The sequence below is a fragment of the Rhincodon typus genome, chromosome 20 (assembly GCF_021869965.1).
Source record: "Rhincodon typus isolate 14 chromosome 20, sRhiTyp1.1, whole genome shotgun sequence".
NCBI classification, from domain to species: Eukaryota; Metazoa; Chordata; class Chondrichthyes; order Orectolobiformes; family Rhincodontidae; genus Rhincodon; species Rhincodon typus.
Genome location: NC_063351.1, coordinates 15105146 through 15125696, shown reverse-complemented (window position 1 = coordinate 15125696; position 20551 = coordinate 15105146). Strand labels below are relative to the sequence as shown.

General features: G+C 42.9%; 1 protein-coding gene across 1 annotated transcript in view; it reads right to left on the bottom strand.

The window, feature by feature from the left end:
- Positions 1-20551, bottom strand: part of LOC109936026 (myoferlin) — a 194232-nt gene that overhangs the window by 28109 nt on the left and 145572 nt on the right. The window contains exons 47-49 of the mRNA XM_048609170.1: positions 20331-20470; positions 9711-9799; positions 8103-8198 (exon numbers count right to left, since the gene is read on the bottom strand). Coding sequence (XP_048465127.1) covers positions 8103-8198; positions 9711-9799; positions 20331-20470 — 325 coding nt within the window. The remainder of the gene's footprint in view (positions 1-8102; positions 8199-9710; positions 9800-20330; positions 20471-20551) is intronic.

Below are 20551 nucleotides of genomic sequence, written 5' to 3'. Positions count from 1 at the left end.
GAGAATAGCTCGTTCATCACTCGTAAATTACCATGAAATATAAACTTTGCCAACCTTTGTTTAGTAATAGGCTCTTATGGTATTCATACCAAGGGTAAATTTAAGTGCATTCTACATAGTAGAGGGGAGCCCCTCCTCAACTCCGATACAATAGAACCTACATTCCACTGAAGAAAGGAGAGGAAATCGACAAACTGAACTATGAATAGACTGTGACAAATGCAATTCCGATTCAATCTGGGGGGTGGACGAGGGAACTAAATCAACGCAAGGAGAATCCCATTACTGTGCCCTATAATGAGGGGCTGCAATTAGATTTTTAGAACACTATAAATACTAAAACCCAACTAGCTGCGTTTTTCCTCAAGATACTTCATGCCAGAAAATTATTATTCAACATTACATACGTAGAGACTTCTGTTCAGCAACATTCAGGTACCATGCTATATTGATCCCATTTCTATAACTTCCCATTTCTCAAGGTTGGGCCATGGACTTCCTTCTGCTTGGTTGATGCTCACGGATATATTAGAGAATAGATAAAAGCAAGTGGAGCCAGTACACACAACCAACTAGGATTTTTAAAACGCATTCAATAAGTTATCACATTAGAAACTGCCTATCTAGGGTATACGGAATGGAGACAAATACAGCAATGACATGTGATTGGCTAATGGACAATGCAAAAATTGGGCTAAATGGGGAATTTTCAATTTGGCAGTTTGTAGCCAGTGGAGTGTGACAAGGATCAGCGCTAGGGCTTTAGTTATTTACAATCTAGATTAATGATTTAGACAGAGACCAAGAGCAATGTCATAAAGTTTACTGATTATACAAAGGTAGGCAGGAATGCAAGGTGAGGACAAGAGGCTGCAAAGATACAAGTCAGTCGTGCGAGTGGGCAACAAGGTGGTAGAGAGAGTTTAATGTGGGGAAGGAGAGGCTATTCAGTTGTTTGGTGCCAGGAATTAGAAAATAGTTTTGTTTTAAAATGTATTAAAACGTTAAAATTCAGAGAAACTCATGTATTCACACAAAGCTATCATGCAAGTTCACCAATCAGGAACACAGAGCATACTGACGTATTAATACAAAAGGATTGGAGTACAAAAATAAGGAAAGTCTTGCTAATTTAATAAGGCTTTGGTAGACCCTATCTAGAGCATTCTGCACAGTATTGGTCTCCATTGCCAAGGAAGGATTATACTTGGAGGTCATACAGAAAACATTGACTAAATTGATCCCTGCAACAACAGTGTTGTCTTTGAGAAGCTACAAAGCTATGAACAGGGAACAAGAATAGGCCATTTGGCTCTGAGCCTACTCCACCAGTCAAGATGATCACAATGATCTTGTTTTAACCTCAACTGTATACTCCGGCATACCCCAATAATGCAGTAGCATCTATTAATATCAACTGGTCAAGGATCGTAATGTTTCAATTAAGTCACCTAACTTTTGAACTCCACAGGATGTGGACCAAGCTTTCCTCATAAGGCAAGCCGCTCATTCCAAGTATTAGTTTAGTAAACCTTCTTTGAACTGGTTCCAATACATCAACATGTACAGTGAGCAGTACTCCAGATGTGCACTCCCCAAGGCCCTGTATAACTGAAGCGTAACCTCTGTATGCTTGCATTTAAGCCATCTCGCTATACAACAACTTTCTATTAGCTTTCCTTACTTTTTGCTGCATCTGCATAGTAAGATTGTGATTCATGCCCTGGGACACAGATCTCTCTGCAACTTCTCACCATTTAGATAATGTTTTATTTCTTTCTGCCAAAAATAGACATTTCCACATTGTACTCCATTTGCCAGATCTTTACCCACTCCTTTAACCTCTCTATTCCTTAGGTTGAAAATGTCAAATTATTTATTCTTCTAAACTCCAGCACGAGATGGGATTTTGTCAGAACATTCAAGATTCTAAAGGGGCTTAATGAGGTGGGCACCGAAACTTAGTTGCCTACCCAGGCGAATCTCAAACATCAGCTTCAGAATCAGGGAATGATCATTCAGGACAATGAGGGAGAGAAATTTCAACAAGGTTCTGAACCTTTGGAATTCTCTACCTTTGAGAGTTGTGCATTCTCTATCAATGAATGTACTAGGGTTATTTGGGAAAGGTAGAGTTGAAGCAGATTACCCTATTGAACACAAAAGCATGTCCGAGAGGCCATGTGACTTGCCCCTTCATGCATGTCCTTACAATAGCTTTAACATTTTCCAGTGATTAATACAGGCATTACTGATGCTTTGTTACAGGTCAGTTACTTTTAAGACAGTTTGCACAAAAGATGCACAGAGGACAAAGACTGTCCAAGGAATTTATCTTCTAGAGATCCTGATATATAAAACATCCCTGCACATAAATACAATACTCGTACTTTTGCAGAAGTGGAGAAATACCTAATTTTGTATAATCATCTTTCTAAATGACACCTCTGTGGAAACAGGAGCTTGGAAGTTAGTGATTTAGTAGATCTCTGTAGCTTGCTCAGTTGGATGCAGCACATCTGACCAGATGTTCCTGTTCCATTTTATATATGGATACCCAGTTTTTGTGTGAAAACAAAATTAAAGCAGCTAATGATCATGAAACGATCATGGTCTATTGTTGGTGTATTAGATGACTGTCACAATACAAACAATTGCACATCTGGAAGCAACACCCTTTGCACCAAATTAAGAAGGAATTGAGATGAAAATTAAGATTCTATTCTAGGCAGATCATGATCACACACTATTATCCCTTTGTAGCAGCATCAATGTTGTCAGTCCAGAAACCATATCTATCTACACAGGACCCCAAAAAGAAACACTGTGCATTCATAAAGCACTTTTCACATCCTCGCAAGATAGAATTCTAAGAGAAACCACCATTTTGTAAAAAAAAAAAAAAAAAACTGGAGGGGATTGGGTGTCTTTGCAATTCCCTATCCCAATGTGTGCAATGTTCAGTTTTTGAGCGTTCAAGACCAAGATACTAAAAGAAAATCTCAAGTGAAATCAAATGGAAATAAAAAAGATGGAGTTCAGTGATTTGGGAACCAGGTGGGAAAGCAGAGTCAGGGTCAAGGATCATGACTTGATTAAATAATTCAGAAAGGCCATATAACCTACCCCTGCTCTTAAAATTTTCATTTAATCAAATGCTATTGCTGTCATAATAGAATATGGTCACGTGGCCACTGGAAAACACGGTTACAGCAGCATTCTGTCCTGGATTAAGACCGCAACCTTGACCATCTCTCTCCAATCTTGGAACACACACTCACGCCAGAACAGTTCCGAGTCAGACTCAAATGGTCCCTTAGAGATAGAAACTTGAAATCTCATTTCCTGCTGTTTGACATCAATGATTCCTTTAAAAATGTGTGGGTTTTTACATCAACCAAACTAGGCAGTGAATTTCAGACATCCTCCACTCACTTTTCTTCATATCCACCCCCCCGCAATTCCTTCTATCAATCCCCTTAAATCTGTGGTCGCCAGTAACTGACCTCAAGACATATTACTGTTGCCAAAATCATTGCTTTGGTTTTTGAGTCTCTTTACCCAATATAGAGGTAGATTAATGGTTTGTGATGAATTGACTTTGCACAAAAGAACTCCTCACGAGGAAAGTTGTTTTTGTCATGTTTTGAAGTAGTAACACTAAATGGCCAATGAGATAGCTGTATTGATAAAGCCAATTTGCATAGCAATAGTAGAGACACCTGGTGGTGGTTTAACCTGAGGGCCACCACACATCAAGTGAAGGGAGAGACGAAGGACAGTCCTTTTATGGTAACCTCAGCCAGTGTGGGAATTGAACCCTCATCATTGGTGTCATTCTACATCTCAAACCAACCATCCAGCCAACTGAGCTAACCAGCCCTGAGCACTAGTTATTCCAAGACTGGAAATACAACCTTTAGGTTATCATAGCAACAAGCTTGGAAAGACTTCAGACAATTCAATAACTGTCCACCAATTTATCCTGAACTTAACCAGCATCAAGGTCCCCCTCCACTTCACGGATTCCAACCCCACCCCCTGTTGAATATTCACCATCCCTCCTAAACTTCTGTTCTCCAATGCTGAATGTTCTATACTCAAAAAAGGTCTCAGCTTCATACTTACGCACCCCCACCTTAACACATTTCAGGCATGATGTGCCAAACTCTCGTCCGCCTCCACTTCTTTGGGCAAGAGTCCTCTCCCCATTCCACAGACCCCATCTCCTAGTTCCAATGCTCTCCCTCCACCTGGGCCCCTCCTTCTGGCCTTTTACCGGAACAGATAGTGTGTATCGAGAACTGTTGACAGGACATTGGTTACCTCAATTTCTCTGTCCCACTCATCCAATCCGTGCGCTTAGATCCGACCTTAAACTTTGTTATTAAGCCTGCCAATAAGGCTGGCGCTGTTGTAGTCTGGCACACTGACCACATGGAGGACCAGCTCTCAGACCACCTCACATCTTCCCCCAGACTATGACCCTACTAAGGCACATCAGGCTAGTGTATCAACTACAGTAAGTGACCTCATTTCATCTGGTGATTTTGCCATCCCTCACTGCTTTCAAGCGGATAGTCCTCCAGCCCCGCACAGCTCGCTTCTACCCAATATTCCTCAAAACAGGATGGCCTGGGCAGACCCATTGTTTCAGCCTGTTCCTGCCCCAGCCCACAGAACTCATCTCTTCCTACCCTGACTCAGTCTTTTCTCCCCTGGTCCAGTCCCTGTCCACATACATCCATGATTCTTCTGATACTTTATGCCAGTTTAGAATTTCTAGTTTGCAGGCTCCAGCCACCTCCTCTTTACCATGGAGGTGCAATCTCTTTACACATCCATTCCCCACCAGGACAGTCTCGGGCTCTCCGCTTCTTCTTGGAAGAAAGAAGGACCTGAACCGTCCCCATCCTCTGCTTAATTGAGCACAACCTCACTCTTAACTTCTCCAGGACAGAGGGGTGGCCGTGGGCCCCCAGTTATGCCTGTGTCTTTGTGGGGTACATGGGGCATTCCTTGTTCCAGTCCTATTCCAGCCCCCACCCACAACTCTTTCTCCAATATATTGAAATAGTCAGTGCACCATTCCCCCCTCACCCTTGTCCAGAATTGGGGAAGTTCATTGATTTTGCTTCCAATTTTCATCCTGCCCTCACTTTCACCTGGTCTATCTGACTCCTGCCTTCCCTTACTAGTCAGCCGTTTCCATTTCCGAGGATGGACTGGCCGCTAACAAACTCACTGACTCCCACAGCTACGGACTATACATCCTCAAACCCTGCTTCTTATAAAGACTCCTTTCCATTCTCTCAGTTCCTCCGTCTCTGTTGCATATGTTCAGATCAGGCTAACTTCAACAAAGGGAGCCTCCGAAACATCCACCACCTTCCTCTCCCGAGGACTCCCCAGCACCATTGTCGACAGGGCCCTCAACCTAGGTACAACTCATCTCCTGCACTTCTGCCCTCACCCCTTCTCTTCCCTCCTCCAACAGCAATAGGGTTCCTTGTCCTTACCTACCAACTCACCAGCATCCACATCCAGAAGATCAGACACTATTTCCACACCTCGAGATGCCACCACCAGACATTCCCTTCCCCTCCCTTTTCCACCTTCCACCCTGATCCACACTTCCTTCACTTGCAACACAACACAGCCCCATGGCACCTTCCCCTGTAACTGGCAAATGTGTAACACCTACCCATTTACCTTCTCCCTCCCCAGTATCCAAGGGCCCAAACACACCCTCCAGGTGAAGCAGCTCTTGACCTGCATTTCTCAGTCTGCCATTACCTACAGTCTAGTCTGCTGTATTCACTGTCCACAATGTGGTCTCCTCCATATTGGGGAAATGAAGCGTAGACTGGGTGACTGCATATCCACATCCACATGTCTCGGAACTGTTCTGGTGTGAGAGTGTGCATTCCAAGATTGGAGAGAGATGGTGAATATCCACATCTGCCCGACCAAACAGAAACAGGGAAAGGTGCAAAAAAAAAAAGAGACCTGACCTTCCAGCTGCCTGTCCTGTTCCCTGGCCGATTTGTCTCCGACTCACTGCAGTATTTCAGCAAAGCTTAATGCAAGCTAGAAGAACAGCATCTCATTTTCTGCTTGGGGAGCCTGCAGCTCTCTGGACTCAAACAGTTCAATAATTTTAGGGCCTGAGCTCTCCTATGTCCTAGCCCCCTACTCCACACACCAGGTCTTGTTATTCACCCTCCTAGCCAGATCGTTATCAACTCTTGTCTGTCCAACTGTTCTCGCTCTTTGGGCTCTATTCCCACCTATCGTTTACTCCTTACCCTCTCCCCCTACCCTATCTTCTGCATAAAACCAAAATTTTCCTAGCTACCATTGGTCTGAGAAAAAGGTCACCAGACCAGAAACGTTAACTCCGATTTTTCTTCGGACGCTGCCAGACCTGCTGAGCTTTTCCAGCAATTTCTGTTTTTGTTCCTGATTTACAGCATCTGCAGTTCCTTGGGATTTTATTGAAGGGCCATTTCTTGGCCATGGCACAAAAATCTTTCTAGTGTAAAGATGAGGTGATAGTGAACCCAATGCCAATATTTTACTAAGAGCACTAAGAATTGAGTGATAATCCTATTAATATATGCCCCAGTAATAGAGGATCTTAATCCCTACAGCAATGCACATGATTTCTACTGACAACTTCAGAATGAATTCCAGTTAGCCTTCAGCTCAACTTGATCGTACATATGATGCAGAGGTGCTGGTGTTAGACTGGCGTGGACCTGATGAAGGAGGACTAGTGCTGAAAAAGCTTGGTGATTTCAAATAAACTTGGACTAACTTGGTGTCGCGCAACATCTGACTTGGATCATACATATGCCAAGATAAACAAAATGATATCCGTTCCTACATTTAAGTTTCTAACTCTTTCAACAGCACCCTCCGAACACATGCCCTCTGTCACTGAGAAAGTGAAGGGAAGCAAATCCCTGCCAGTTCTTGTGCAAGCCCTACACTAACTGACTCAGACAAATCAAAATGCCTGCAGTGCAGAGGCCATTCAGTCCACAACAACTCTCTGAACAGCATCCCACCAGACCCAGCCCACTACCCTATCCCTGTCTCCCTGCATATCCCAATGCCAATTCACCTAACCTGCACATCTTTGGACTGAGGGAGGAAACCGGAGCACCTGGTGAAAATCCACACAGACACGGGGTTTGGGGGGGAAAACATGCAAACCACACACACACACACACGAACCTAGGTCCCTGATGCTGTGAGGCAGTAGTGCTAACTATCCTTTCAGTGTCAGCGTCATTGTGTTGAAATCCTGGAATGCCCTCCCTAACAGCACTTGAGGTGTATCTGCTCCTTCAAACAGCAGCATTTCAAGGCAGTTCTCTGCCACCTTCTCAAAAGGCAATTCAGATTGGGCTACCAATGCTGGCCTGGTCAGCAATGCTCACTTCTGAACAAAGAATACTTGATCTATCACTGTGCTGGACAAGAAAAGTGATGCCAGAGTTGGTTCAAAAAAAGTTACATGACCCTTCCCACTGCAAGTTAGTGCTCTGCCACAAACCGAAGCCTGTAAAACATCATACGTACTCATCCTTCACTTCAGGAAGCAAAGCTACAACAGGTGCAGTATTGGAGATGTGTCTGCGATGCTTTTCTTTTGAGCAATTTTGACATTTTTGTTGAATAGCATTGATCACGTTTCTGAAGAACAAAGTCCTATTACAGGAAATTAAATTCTGAATTCATACCTTTTGCCTAGAACTCCCACCTGCACTATTTTTGAACGAAGTGCATGGAAACTGTCGTCAGCAAGATCACAAGCCATTCAAGACCTATCAGGTCTACAAATCTTTCGTCAGGTCACTTCATAAAAACTAATAGTCCAAACAGCAGCATCTCTCCCAGGTCTCATTTGGCCTGCCCATGAACTTCACTTCACTTTCACTGCCAAACTGACAGGAGTAGAGCCACAGTGAATAATGCAGCAAACATGAAGAAAGTCAAACATTAGGTCTTGCCTAGCTTTTAGGCAAAAGTACACTGCTTTGAACCAGTTAAAAACCCTTTCATATCAGTACACATTAGAATGACCTACTTACCCCTTCACATAGATATCACTCATCTCTTCTCCAGTAATGCTCGTTTCATCCAGAATAACATCACTGGTATTCCAGATTACACAGCGGAGGAAATATCTGCATGAACCACATGAAACGCTGAATTTTGTATTGAAACCAGACCAGCACAATTTCCCAACTAACTATTTAAGATTTGTTTAAAAAGGATTTGGGAACCTGGTTTAAAAAATATATACTTTTCTGAAATCTTAGGAATTACTACGTGATATTACCCAGTCAATACTTAACATTCTTCTAACTAATCAGAGACATGCATTAGTCCACTTAAAACATCTAGGTATTAATACCTCAGTAGCAAAGCAGAATTTGACATTTGGTGTCCATATAATAACACTGCAGCAATTAATTTCAATTGTCAGGTTTTACTGCAACATTTTCTCCAAGGCTCTCACACAGCCAGAAAGGCAATGGAGGAGAAGACAACGCAGTCAGTCAAAGCCGAGATCATTCCAGACTTGGTATTCACATTGGTAGAAAAATGGCAGTTATAATTGCATGGCAGCATTGGCACATTTCCCATCTCTAGCATAAAGTTTCCTGCAATCCAAGTCTGTCAGAACCAACTCTGACTAGGACTGGGTTTTCATGCAGGGCTGGAGGAAACTCAAGTCAGGTGCCTTTGGTAGTTTTTGGAACACAAGCTGCGGCTGTCTCACTGCAATGTGAAAAAGGTGCTCAAAGTTGATAGCTAAAAAAGGGAGAAACATTTGGCTGTACTTCAGGAGCAGGTTCTGCCTCAGATCTTCTGGCCATACAACTAGTTGGCAGCTCTGTAGGCCCAACAGTGTCAGGCACGATCATGGTCACTGCAGGGACTTGGGCAGCCCCAAAAAGGAATAAAAACACTTCAGTAAGCCCAGGGTATTGCCTAGAGCAGGCAGGCCCTGGTGAGATGGGCAAGGTGGCTAGAGGTTATGGGGAGGGGTAAATGGAGAACTATGACATTTCCTTTGTGTTAAGGGGCTACCCTCCATTAGGCTCAGTACCTTGACACCACCCCCTCCCTTCCTCCACACAGTTAAAGCTGCTGTGTTTCTTGACTGGAATAGGCCTACCCCTGCTGTGGCTTAAGTGGTCCATTGATTGGCAAATGGGCATCAAAAACATGCCCAAGAGTATGGGCCACTCCTATCCCTACCATGCATTAGCCATTTTCCCCCATTCTTAGGGTGGGGCCAGCAGAGCAGGCCATGCAAAATTTTTTTTCTTTCTGTTTGGATTGTTTTTATGTACTGTGTTTTGCGTGTCCCTTGGTCTAACAAGCCTTTGAGAGTCGGAAGGTGCGTAGGTTGTTCCAAAAACTGGATGGTGTGTAGGTCATCCCGAAAGCTGCCATCCTGAGAGTTGGAAGGTGGGTAGGTCACCTTCTCACGTTGCCAATAGAAAATGCAATTCTAAAAAAATCCACACCCCACCCAAAACAGACAGTGCAGAAATAGAGGCTAAATTTCTGGGGGAAAATAAAAAAACCCAGCTTTTGTCAGTCAAAAGATTTCACTGGCTGACAAACAATAGACAGACTTCACATGGATTTAAAATGGACTTAATTGAAACTGATAGTTAACTTACTTTTTGGGTTTTCGGGGATTGATGTCGAATGGTGGTCCAGGGGGACCTAGACTCATTGGATAGATATCAACCCACATCTGAAGCTTTCCCTAATAAAAAAACCAAGAGACACATTTAGAGTCATACAATTATACAGCACAGAAACAGACCCTTCAGTCCACTCATCCACACCAACCAGATATCTTAAAACTGATCTAGTCCCACTTGCCAGTATTAGCAAACCCTTCCTATTCTTATATCCATCCAGATGCCTTTTAAATGTTCAATCCTACCCGATTCCACTTCCTCCTCTGGCAGCTCATTCCACACACGTACCACCCTCTGCATGAAAATGTTGCCCCTCAGGTCCCTTTTAAATCTTTCCCCTCAACTTAAACCTATGCCCTCTAGTTTTGGACTCCCCACCTTGGGGGAAGAGGCCTTGGCTATTGACCCTATCTACACCCCTCAAATTTTATAAACTTGTAAGGTCACCCCGCAATCTGCTCCAGGGAAAATAGCCCCAGCCTATTCAGCCTCTCCCTACAGCTCAAACTCTCCAAACCTGGCAACAGCCTTGTAAACTCTTCTGAACCCTTTCAGGTTTAACATTCTTGCTACAGCAGGGAGACCAGAATTGAACACAGGCCACTTTTCGAATCCTAACCAATGTCCTGAACAACTACAACATGACCTCCAAACTCAATGCACGGACCAATGAAGGCAAGCATGCCAACCTCTTCTTCACTACCTGTCTACCAGTGACTCCACTTTCAAGTAACTATGCACCTGCACCCCAAGGTCCCTTCATTTATGACAAACATTACATGCAGCCTCTTACGAAAGAGAGCTAACTATTCAGATTAGCACTTTAGTATTAAATTGAACAATTGAATACCAGCTGCTTCTTTTTTGTAAAAAGTTAGACTCAGGTCAGAATTTATACCACAAACAACAAAAATTGTTTACAGCATCCAGTTGAGCATCTTAAATTCTCTGTCCAATTATTGGAAGTATCTTGCCCTTGAATGTTCGAGTATTTGTGTCATGAGTAACATTGGTAAACTGGAATTTCACCCTGAAATATTCCATCAAGGAAATCAAGACTAACCATGCACCATAGCACTTGAACCACATACATACCAAGCCACTTCTTGGTTATGCATTCCCTTCCATGAAGGGCATTTGTTGGGTGACTTTCAATAATGCTAAATTACCAAGGTTATTCAACACCAAAATCCTACTATGGCAAGTTATGAATTACACCCAAATTTTAGATTACTAATCTGGTACTATAACTGGATAATGTACCCTGTGCTCCCTTTATCTGCAGTTATTTAGCAAACTGGCACTCCAGATTTTAATTAATCATCTAGTTAGTATTCTTATTCACCTTCCAAGACTAAAAAAAGAGTGTCGAGGTCGTGAACTATTAGCTCAAATTTTGGTCCACATATAAGCTACACATTAGCTCTTAGCTTCAGATTTCAGGGACTGAAGCCTTCCACGTGACAGAAGAGAACACAAGGCTTGAGGTACAACTGGACTAAAGAACAGATTGGTTTCAGCATGTCAACCTCGGATTTGGGAGTAGATAAATTTGTTAACTTCTTTCATTGCTGTTCTGCTCCATTGAGTTGGTTATTGTCACTTCCAGTTGAATTTCTAGGCTCTAATCTCTCGTCAGTTCCACACCAGTTCTCATCTAAAGTTAAGTACTGTTCCCTTACAAACATCACCTACAAGCAATGGCACAAATTTACCTCCGCACTTAATGGCTTGGATGAGCAAGAACTTCGAAAATTTCTGCACCCTTGGCTATAAATCTCTTTCTCCCCATTCCAGCCATAAATGTAGCAGACATTAAACCTCTCCTTCACACAAAAGGTAGCATATTTTTAACAATACAAATTTTGCCCCCTCACTTTTTGTTATAATCAAATTTTATATTTATACAAATTTTACAATAAAGCTCAATGACACCTCTTCACTGGCTTCCCAAGAATCTCACTCCTACAATGCTTCATCTTGTAGATGTGCCAATATTCACATTCTTGCCCTTGCATTGTACGTGTTGGTTTTGAACTATGACTGCCATTAATTAAATTTCAAAATTCTTGTTTGTCAAATGACTTCAAATCTCTCACTATACACTAACCTTGTTCATCTTTCCTAACTGTCAATAGCACCAGCACACTAATGGTTCTCATTTAGCAGCAGCGATTTCAATTAGCTCAGCCCACCTTCTGGAAATTCATTGTTAAAACCCCTCACCCACTCACTTTGCTGTACATTTAAAGTCTTCCTCAATCCCAAGGAACCAAGCAAGTTAAGGACAGCATCACGTTGAAAAGAAAAAAAAAAGGTAAAAAAGTCTGATAGTTTTAGTGACCAGGATAAATTCAGACTCCATAGTTATTTTATCTTTTCTTAGTCTTCCTATAAAGGCCAACTAGTGAGGAATATAAAAACTGAAAATAAGTGATTTAAATGTAAAGAAAGGAAGAGAGAAGTCAAAGTGAACATAAGCCCTTAGAGAATTAATCTGGGGAGAAGGTTATGGGAAAACCAAGGAAGTGGTGGAAGAGTCAAACATGCATTTTCCAATGGTGTTTGTGGTGGAAGATACTTTGAACATCTTATTAATACTAAATAGGTAATTAGGTACCACCCCCATCACTAGGGAAATATTTTGTAGACAACCTAACTGAGCTAAGGGCAGGCAAGTGCATTGGCTCTGATGGCTTGCATCCTGGTTTCCTAAAAAGTTGAAGCTACAGAGATAGTGAATTCATTGCTGTAATTTTCCAGATGTCCTTGGATGCTGGAGAAGTACCAGAGAACTGAAAAACTGCTAGTTTGACACCGCTATGCAAAAAAGGCAGAAAAGCAAAACCAAACATGTGGTTAACTTTTGGCCAATTAGACCAGCATTTATTGCTGGAAAAAGAAATCAATTAAGGAAGTAATAGCAGCACATTTAGGAAAATCAAATCAGCAGAGTCAGCACAGCTTCAAGGGAACTCATGCCTGCCTAACTTATTAAAAAGTCTCAGCCAGTTGATAAGAGGGGAACCAGTGGGTGCATTGTATTTGGACTTTCCAAAAAAAGTCTTCAAAGTTCCACGCAAAAGGTTAAGTCATTAGCTAAGAGGACACTGTATTGGTAGTAGTATATCGGCGTGAAAAGAGAATTGGCTCAAGGTGGGCTGGGGGAGCTTCTGTTCTCATTTGAGAGTCTTAAACACCTGCTTGATGCATACCTCAGACAAAGCATCTTAGAATTTTTTTTCACTGAAAATGCTGCATACAATTCTGGTTGCAATTGTACCTGCTTCCTTCCAAGTACACAGTTCAATGCAGATAAATGCTAAGTTTTACATTTGCCTCAGACAATATTTTCTTTCAGCAGATCCAAGTTTGGTAGTTTCTTGAATGTCTGGCATTGATTGCTCATCTTAAGTCTGTCAAATGTGACAGTTTAAAACCTGCAACTTGTTTCTCACTGATCTGAATTACCAACAGGACCAACTTGAACACACAAAGGAGTCAATTTGCCACGTGTCCAAAGTTGACTATTTAGCAGAAATGTACACTGGGTCAGTGCCTTTAGCTGCTGTGTGTCTTGGCTCTTGTCAACTATTACCAGTAGCAATTGAAAGCAAAATGTTCTAGAATTCATATGTTAACTTCTGTGGAAAGTTAAACACTCATGACTCAGCAAGATCAGCAGAAACATGAAAAAACTGAAGCATTCCCCATATCTCCTTGTGGGGGTAATTCAGTCTTACTCACTGGAGGTCAGGCAATAAACAGTTGGACATAAAAGTTCTATTCGATTCAGTGTTGCGCACGTTGCATTGATACCAGCAATGTCTAGACAACAAGCTTGACTCAAAGTATCTCAAGATAATGTAAATAAAAAAGGGCAGAAATCAATAATGCTCACAGGCATTGTAGGGGATAGACCATTGACAATTAAGCACCTAATACTGCAGAACTGCACAGGACCAGCAAAACCAAATTCATTTAAATGTGATCAATTGCAGAGCAAATCCACAGCAAATAATCAGGTTTGATATCAGGTTCGAAATGTATTCCTGTTGCTTTGCTGGATTTGAGCAATTCAAATTCAGCAGCTTCAAATGAAATTAGATCCAGATCAAAGTTCAATTTAGATTAATCCAAAATTGAGTTATTTATGTGAATTGCGGTTTTCAGCCAGTTCTTCTGACTAAATATTTTTGTAACCATTGGATATTCAAAACACAGCTTACTATTTAAACATTTACTTTGCCATAAATTGGAATTGTTCTTCTTAAGCCAAAGCCTCAAAATATAGTTCAGCCTAAATTCAAGCTTCTCACACTGTTTACAACCTGAACCAACATAGGCATCCCTGTCATCTGATCCCATACTCCAAGCTTAGGATCGAGAGAGGACATTCGGGCCATCGAGCCTGTTCTGCCATTTAAATTTGATCATGGCCAATCAACCACCTCAATACCTTTACCCAAACTATCCCACAACCCTTTACACCCTCAAGTGACCAAAATTCTCTCTCAAATACTGGAGTTTCCATAGCCCCGAGGTAGTAATTCTTTAGAATTCTCTACTGCCAGAGATTTAAGAAAAAAAACCAAATTTCAGTTCTAAGTGGCATTCTGGTTATTTTTAAAGGGAGTCCCTTAGTTCTGGACTCCCCAGTCTGTCAATCCCTTTAAGCTTTTTGTAGTTTTCAATGAGTCAAATCAAAACACTAACAAATAAAGGCCCAGTTTGCCCAATCTCTTCTTAGGACAGTCCCATTATCCTGGGAACAAGTCTGATAAAGCTTCATTACATTCCTTCAGTGGCAATATCATCTTTCCCCACAAGAAAGCAAACCTGCACACTCTAGACTACACCTGGAATAGCTCCTATACTACTGAACCAAGGGTTTAGTACTCCTATCTTGAGATAAAGGCTCACATTCCATTAGCATCCTGACAGCTTGCTGTACCTGCATGTTAGCCTTCAGTGACATATTAACAAGGACAAGGACATCTAGGTCTTGTGGTATATGGAGGCTTTCTAACCTCTTGCCATTCAAGAAAGTCTGCCCATTGGTTTCTCTTATCAAAGTGGATGATCTTATTTTTCAATATTATATTCCACCTGTTGCATTCTTACCCATTCACTGAAATTAGTTCCAGTCTTCCTGAAGCCACTTTACATCATCTTCACAACACATGTTCCTACTTAGCTTTGTCTCATCCACAAGTTTGGATATATTACACATTGTCCCCAACTCCAAATCATTGATTTTGAAGAGCTCAGACTCAAGTCCTGACCCTTGCAGCACTCCATTAATCTGCAAACCAAAGGATGGCCCATTCACACTAGTGTTTGGGTGTTAGCCAATTAATCCATGCCAATGCATTGCCTCCTGAAATGAGGGACCTTATCAAATAGATTCTGAAAAATCTAAGCATACTATATTCAACTCCAAATCAATCTTGTTTGTAAAATTCAGAAAATTCCACAAGTGCAGCCAACTCAATTCCCCCTTTGCAAATCCATGCTGAATGTGCTCAAACCATTATTATTCCAAGTGTTCAATTATCACATCTTTTTGCCAAAGGCCAATGCAAGGCTAACAGGTCTGTAGTTCCACGTTCTCATGCTTGCTCCTTTCTTAAATAGTTGGGGGATATTTGCCAACTTCCAATCTGCAGGAATGCAGAACCACATTAAGGTGTAAAATCAGGTGCTGGGGATGCACCTGCTTCCCAGCCCACTACCCTCCCACCCTCCTTCCCCTCCCACAGCTAATCACCCCGATCATACCACACCCAACCATCACTCATCACATACAATCGCTGCCCCCCCCACCCCACCAAAAGCCCACCTATGAACCTTGCCACATTCACCATTCCCCCCAGAGCTCAAACTGAGGCCAAACAGTTTGTCCTCTGTAAAAGGGCTCACGGTTTCTGCCCCTCCATCCCCACCTCGAGTTCTGTGCCCACCACGACGTGGAACTCTTCTTCTGCCAGCTCCAAAGCTGCTGCTTCAATTAAAAAAAGACTCCCCTCCACCCTCCAGGGACTCCTTCTCTTGCCTCCAACTTTCCTCCTCCCTCTTGGAGGCCCCCTGCTGGCCTCTTACCCACCCTGGACCTCTTGCTAACTGCAATTGCAATATCAACTGCCTCAATTTCTCCACCCACACCAACCTCTCCCTCTGACGTTCCATTCTCTCCATACCAATCCCCATTTCACCAAACTCGCTGACAAACATGGGGCAGTGGTAGTCTGGAGGACAGACCTCTAGATCGCAGAGGCCAAATGCCAGCCTTCTGACACCACGTCGCATCTCCCCCTTGACCATGACCCCACCAAGGACCATCAAGTCACCATCTCCCACACTGTCCATGATCTCATTGCTTCCTCCTGTGACGTGACCTCTCCTCCACCACCTCCAGCCTTATTGTCCCCAGCCCTACACTGCCTGGTTTACCTGCTCCAAGATCCACGAGCCCAACTACCCCACCCAACCCATCGTTTCTGCCTGCTCCTGCCCCACTGAACTCATCTCCTCCTACTTCAACTCCATTCTCTCCCCCTTGGTCCAGACACTCCCCATCTACATACAGGACACAAACCACACCCTCCACCTCTTTGGCAACTTTCAGTTCCTGGCCCCCACTGCTTCATCTTTACTATGGATATTCAATCCCCATACCCAACAAGGACAGCCTACAGGCCCTCAGTTTTTTCCCTCTCCAACAGACCCATCCAGTTCCCCTGCCACTAATACCCTCCTCCTCCGAGGACTTTTCCTTCAGTTCTTCCCACTTTCTCCAAATCCAGGGGGTTGCCATGGGCACTCACATGGGCCCCAGCTACACCTGCCTGTTTGTCAGTTATGTTGAACAGTCTCTTCAGTACGTACACTGGTGCCGTTCCCCAACTCTTCCGCTGTTACTTCGATGACTGCATCAGTGCTGCATCCTGCAACCAGGCTGAACTGAAGCAGTTCAGACTTTGCTAACAACTTCCAACCTGCCCTCAAATTCAGTCTCAGACACCTCCCTCCCCTTTCCTGACCTCTCCGTTTAGAGATCTGGTGACAGCTTACCTACTGACATTTACTATAAACCCAGAGTCCCATAGCTACCTAGACTACACCACCTCCCACCCTATATCCTGCAAAAACTCCATTCCATTTTCCCAATTCCTGTGTCTCCATCACACCTGCTTTGATGAGATGTTCCACTCCCGAGCATCCCGAACGTCTGTCTTTATCAAACACTTTTATACTCCCCCACCGGAGATCCAAGCAGCCCTCCACTGTGCCTCCATTCCCCATTCCACAGCTCTTGACCACCACCCAACCCTCCAAACACAAGGATAGGGATCCCCTTGTCCTCACTTCCCAGCCCATCAGCCTCCACATCCAATGTACCTTCAAAACAAAGGATGGGTCCAATTAGATCGCACTTCCTGGAACATCTTCCACTCCCCATCCCTCTTCCTTCCAAAGGACCATTCCCTTCGCTACTCCTTACTTTGCACCACAATCCCCAACAACCACTCCAACCCGCCTGGTACCTTCCCCATAACTGTAAAAGATGCACCACTTGCCCATAGACCACCTCCTTTTAAGAACCTAAACAGCCCTTCCAAGAAAGCGAGCCTCACCTGCATCTCCTCTAACCTAGTTTATTGCATCCGACACTCCTGATGTCTTATCTACATCAGAGAGACCAAACATAGACTAGGTGACTTTTTGCCGAGCATCTCTACCTGGCTTGTAATGGCCAACCTAACCGCCCGGTCACTGCCCATTTCAACTCCCTACCCCACCACCCCTGACACGTCCAGCATCTGCCTCTTCCATTTGCTGCAGCAACTCAGAACCCAAATTTGAAGACGGCCACCTTATCTTCTGTCTGGGCACCCTACAGCCCTGAGGACTCAACATGGAGATCTCCAATTTCAAATATCCTTGCCACCCATTCCACAGCTCCCCTTCCAGCCCCACCATCTGATCCTCCCTTCCAGCCACTAACTGGATTCATCCCTCCCATCAACTAACCAGGTCGTACCTACCACCAGTGTCCACCTACCACCACCATTCTGCCTTCACCCTTTTCCCTCCCTCCCCCATTATCTGCAGCTCCCCCTATTCCCACTTGGCGTTCTGAAGGGTAATACCCAAAACTTTGACTGCTCCTTTCCCCCAGATGCTGCCTGGCCTGCTGTGCTCTTCCAGCTTCCTGTGCGTCTATCTAGGGATAGATCAACTTTCAGCCTCTAATTTCACTAGCAAATCGTACTAATACTTATTTCCTTCAGCACCCACTTGGATCTCTAAATTGGAGATGTCTTGTCTTCTGCAGGGAAATCAGATGAAGTAATCATTTAGCTTCTCTACCATTTCTCTATTTTCCACTGATGTAATGGAATGGAATTTTTCCTTTTAGCTATAGAAGCTCTTAATGTATTTGTGTTTTGCTTTGCTAAATTGCATTCATATTCTATTCTCCCTTTCTTGAATTTTTTTTTTTTTTTTAAAAAAAAGATCATTCATTTGTGGGCATCACTGGCTAGACCAGCTTTTATTGCCCATTCCTAACTTCCCTAAGGGTAGTTAAAGAGTCAACCTCACGGCTGTAGTCTGGAGTCACATGCAAGCCAGACCAGGTAAGGATGACAGTTTCCTTCCTTTAAAAAGGACATTAGTGAACCTGATGACTTTTCCAAAAATTGATAATGGTTTCATAACCATTAGACTCTTCATTCCAGATTTTTATTCAATTCAAATTTCCCCATTTGCCACGGTGAGATGAACCCAGGTCCCCAGAACAAGTTCAGAGTCTCTGGATTATCAGTTTAGCAATAACACCACTAGACTATTATATGCCCCAAGTTATTAGTAACTTGAAGGATAGGAAGTTTTTAGAATTAGCAAAGGAGGAACTATGTTTTTTTGGCAATTCTAATTGAACACCAGATCATTAGCTGAGCATTCATTTATCACATCCTTAGTAAAAAATTCTAGCATCTTGGTCTACAATTCCCCCATATTTGTGGTCACTCATCGCTAAGTCTTTTGTCTAATTAAAAGTTCTTCGACCTTTATTCACTCCATAAAGCTAGATTTAAAACAACCAGTCCTCTAATCAGGTTCTCCTCCCTAGAAAATACACAATCACTAACCTGTCAGAAAACTCATCTTCTACAGCTTTCATGCTCAGTTGGTTTATCCAGCCTATAGGCAGAGCAAAGTCACCCCAATTATAACTTTTGCCCATTCTACATTCCTCATCTCCTGATTTATACAATGTCTTATAATACCACTATTTAGTGACCTGTAAATAACTTCAGCCAATGTTTATTGCCCCTTGCAGTTTCTTAGCTTCACTTCAAACAGACTCCACACTATTTTCCCAATCCAATCCTGCCTTATAAATTTAGTGGTCTCATCACTCATCAGTGCAATTCCACCTTTTCCTTCTGGTCTATTCTCCCTTAATATCAAATATTCTTGGCTATTTGATTCCCATTGTTGCATCACCGTGCAGCCAATCTTCTAATGGCAATTAGATCATACCCATTTACTCCTCTAGAACTACCCAGTTGCAAGTACTGCATGCATTCAGATAGTGTGCCCTTTGCCTCATCTTTGAGAGCATTCCACATTTCGATGCAAACTCGATGCTCAGCTTTTGATTCCCTAGCAGTTTTCTACTTCCTGTTACCAACTTCACTTTCTTCCAATTTGGGTTACACCTCAGTCTCTGATCCCCAACAAGCTACTTTAAACCCAGCCCAACAGCACTAGCAAAAAAAAAAAAAAAAAATAAGTGTCCCTGCCACATTATCAAGCCCAGCCCTGTAACTGTGTAACCCAAATTGAGTTTGTACAGTTGCCACTTTCCCCAGAAAGTCCCAATGCCTCTGCAATCAGATGCTCTCCTGTCATGTTTAATTGATTAAGCCTTCTGTTCTTGTAGATGGCAGCACTGGGAGTCATCCTGGGATTGCTGCTTTTGAAGTCCTGCATTTTAACTTCCTTCCTAGCTCCTTGAATTCTGCTTTCAGGGTTTCATCTTTATACCTTGCGTCACTGGTACCGATTTGGATTACAACTCCCCACTGATTTCCTCTCCCCTAGAAGCATGTCTCGCAGCTGTTCCATGACATCCCTGACCATGGCGCATTACCTCATGTTCACATCATTGCAGTTATGAGCCTTCCTATTTTACCAGAGGAACAGCACATTCAAGTCAGATACTAGCCCGATCTATTTGGGCTTTTGGAGTATTTTAGTCTGTCTTTTAAAGATTGGAGAAAGCAGAGGAAAAAAAAAAAGGACAGAATGCAGGTCAGTGTCTTAACCTTAAAAGACCATGTAACAAAGCATTCGATGCTTTAAGAACTGTGTGAGGAAAATTCACCAACGTCCCTACATCTCACTGCAATTGCAATAGCAATAAGAGGTATACACTGAATAAGTGAAAAAGTTCACATTTAAGAGGCCAAGGCAAGTTTGTCCCAATGAAATGTCTCTCAACCCACTCATCAGCCCAATCAGATTCGTTCCTGGTCATACACCATAGGCAAGCTTCCAATTCAAAAATGAAAGTTGAACCTGTGTAAGGTTGGGTTGGTAGGTGCTGTACAACGACCTAATTTCTGTGTGCTCGGGTACAAGTCCTTGCTGTCTCAAAACATGAAGTGCAAGCCGTTCCTCTGGAGGTCCAAGATGGATATTTAAAGTCTTGTTACGTTCTGTATTAAAACAAAAAGAAAGCAAGCTCAGAATTTTAAGAACAAAATGCAATGCAAACTAAATTATTTATTCCAAGAGTG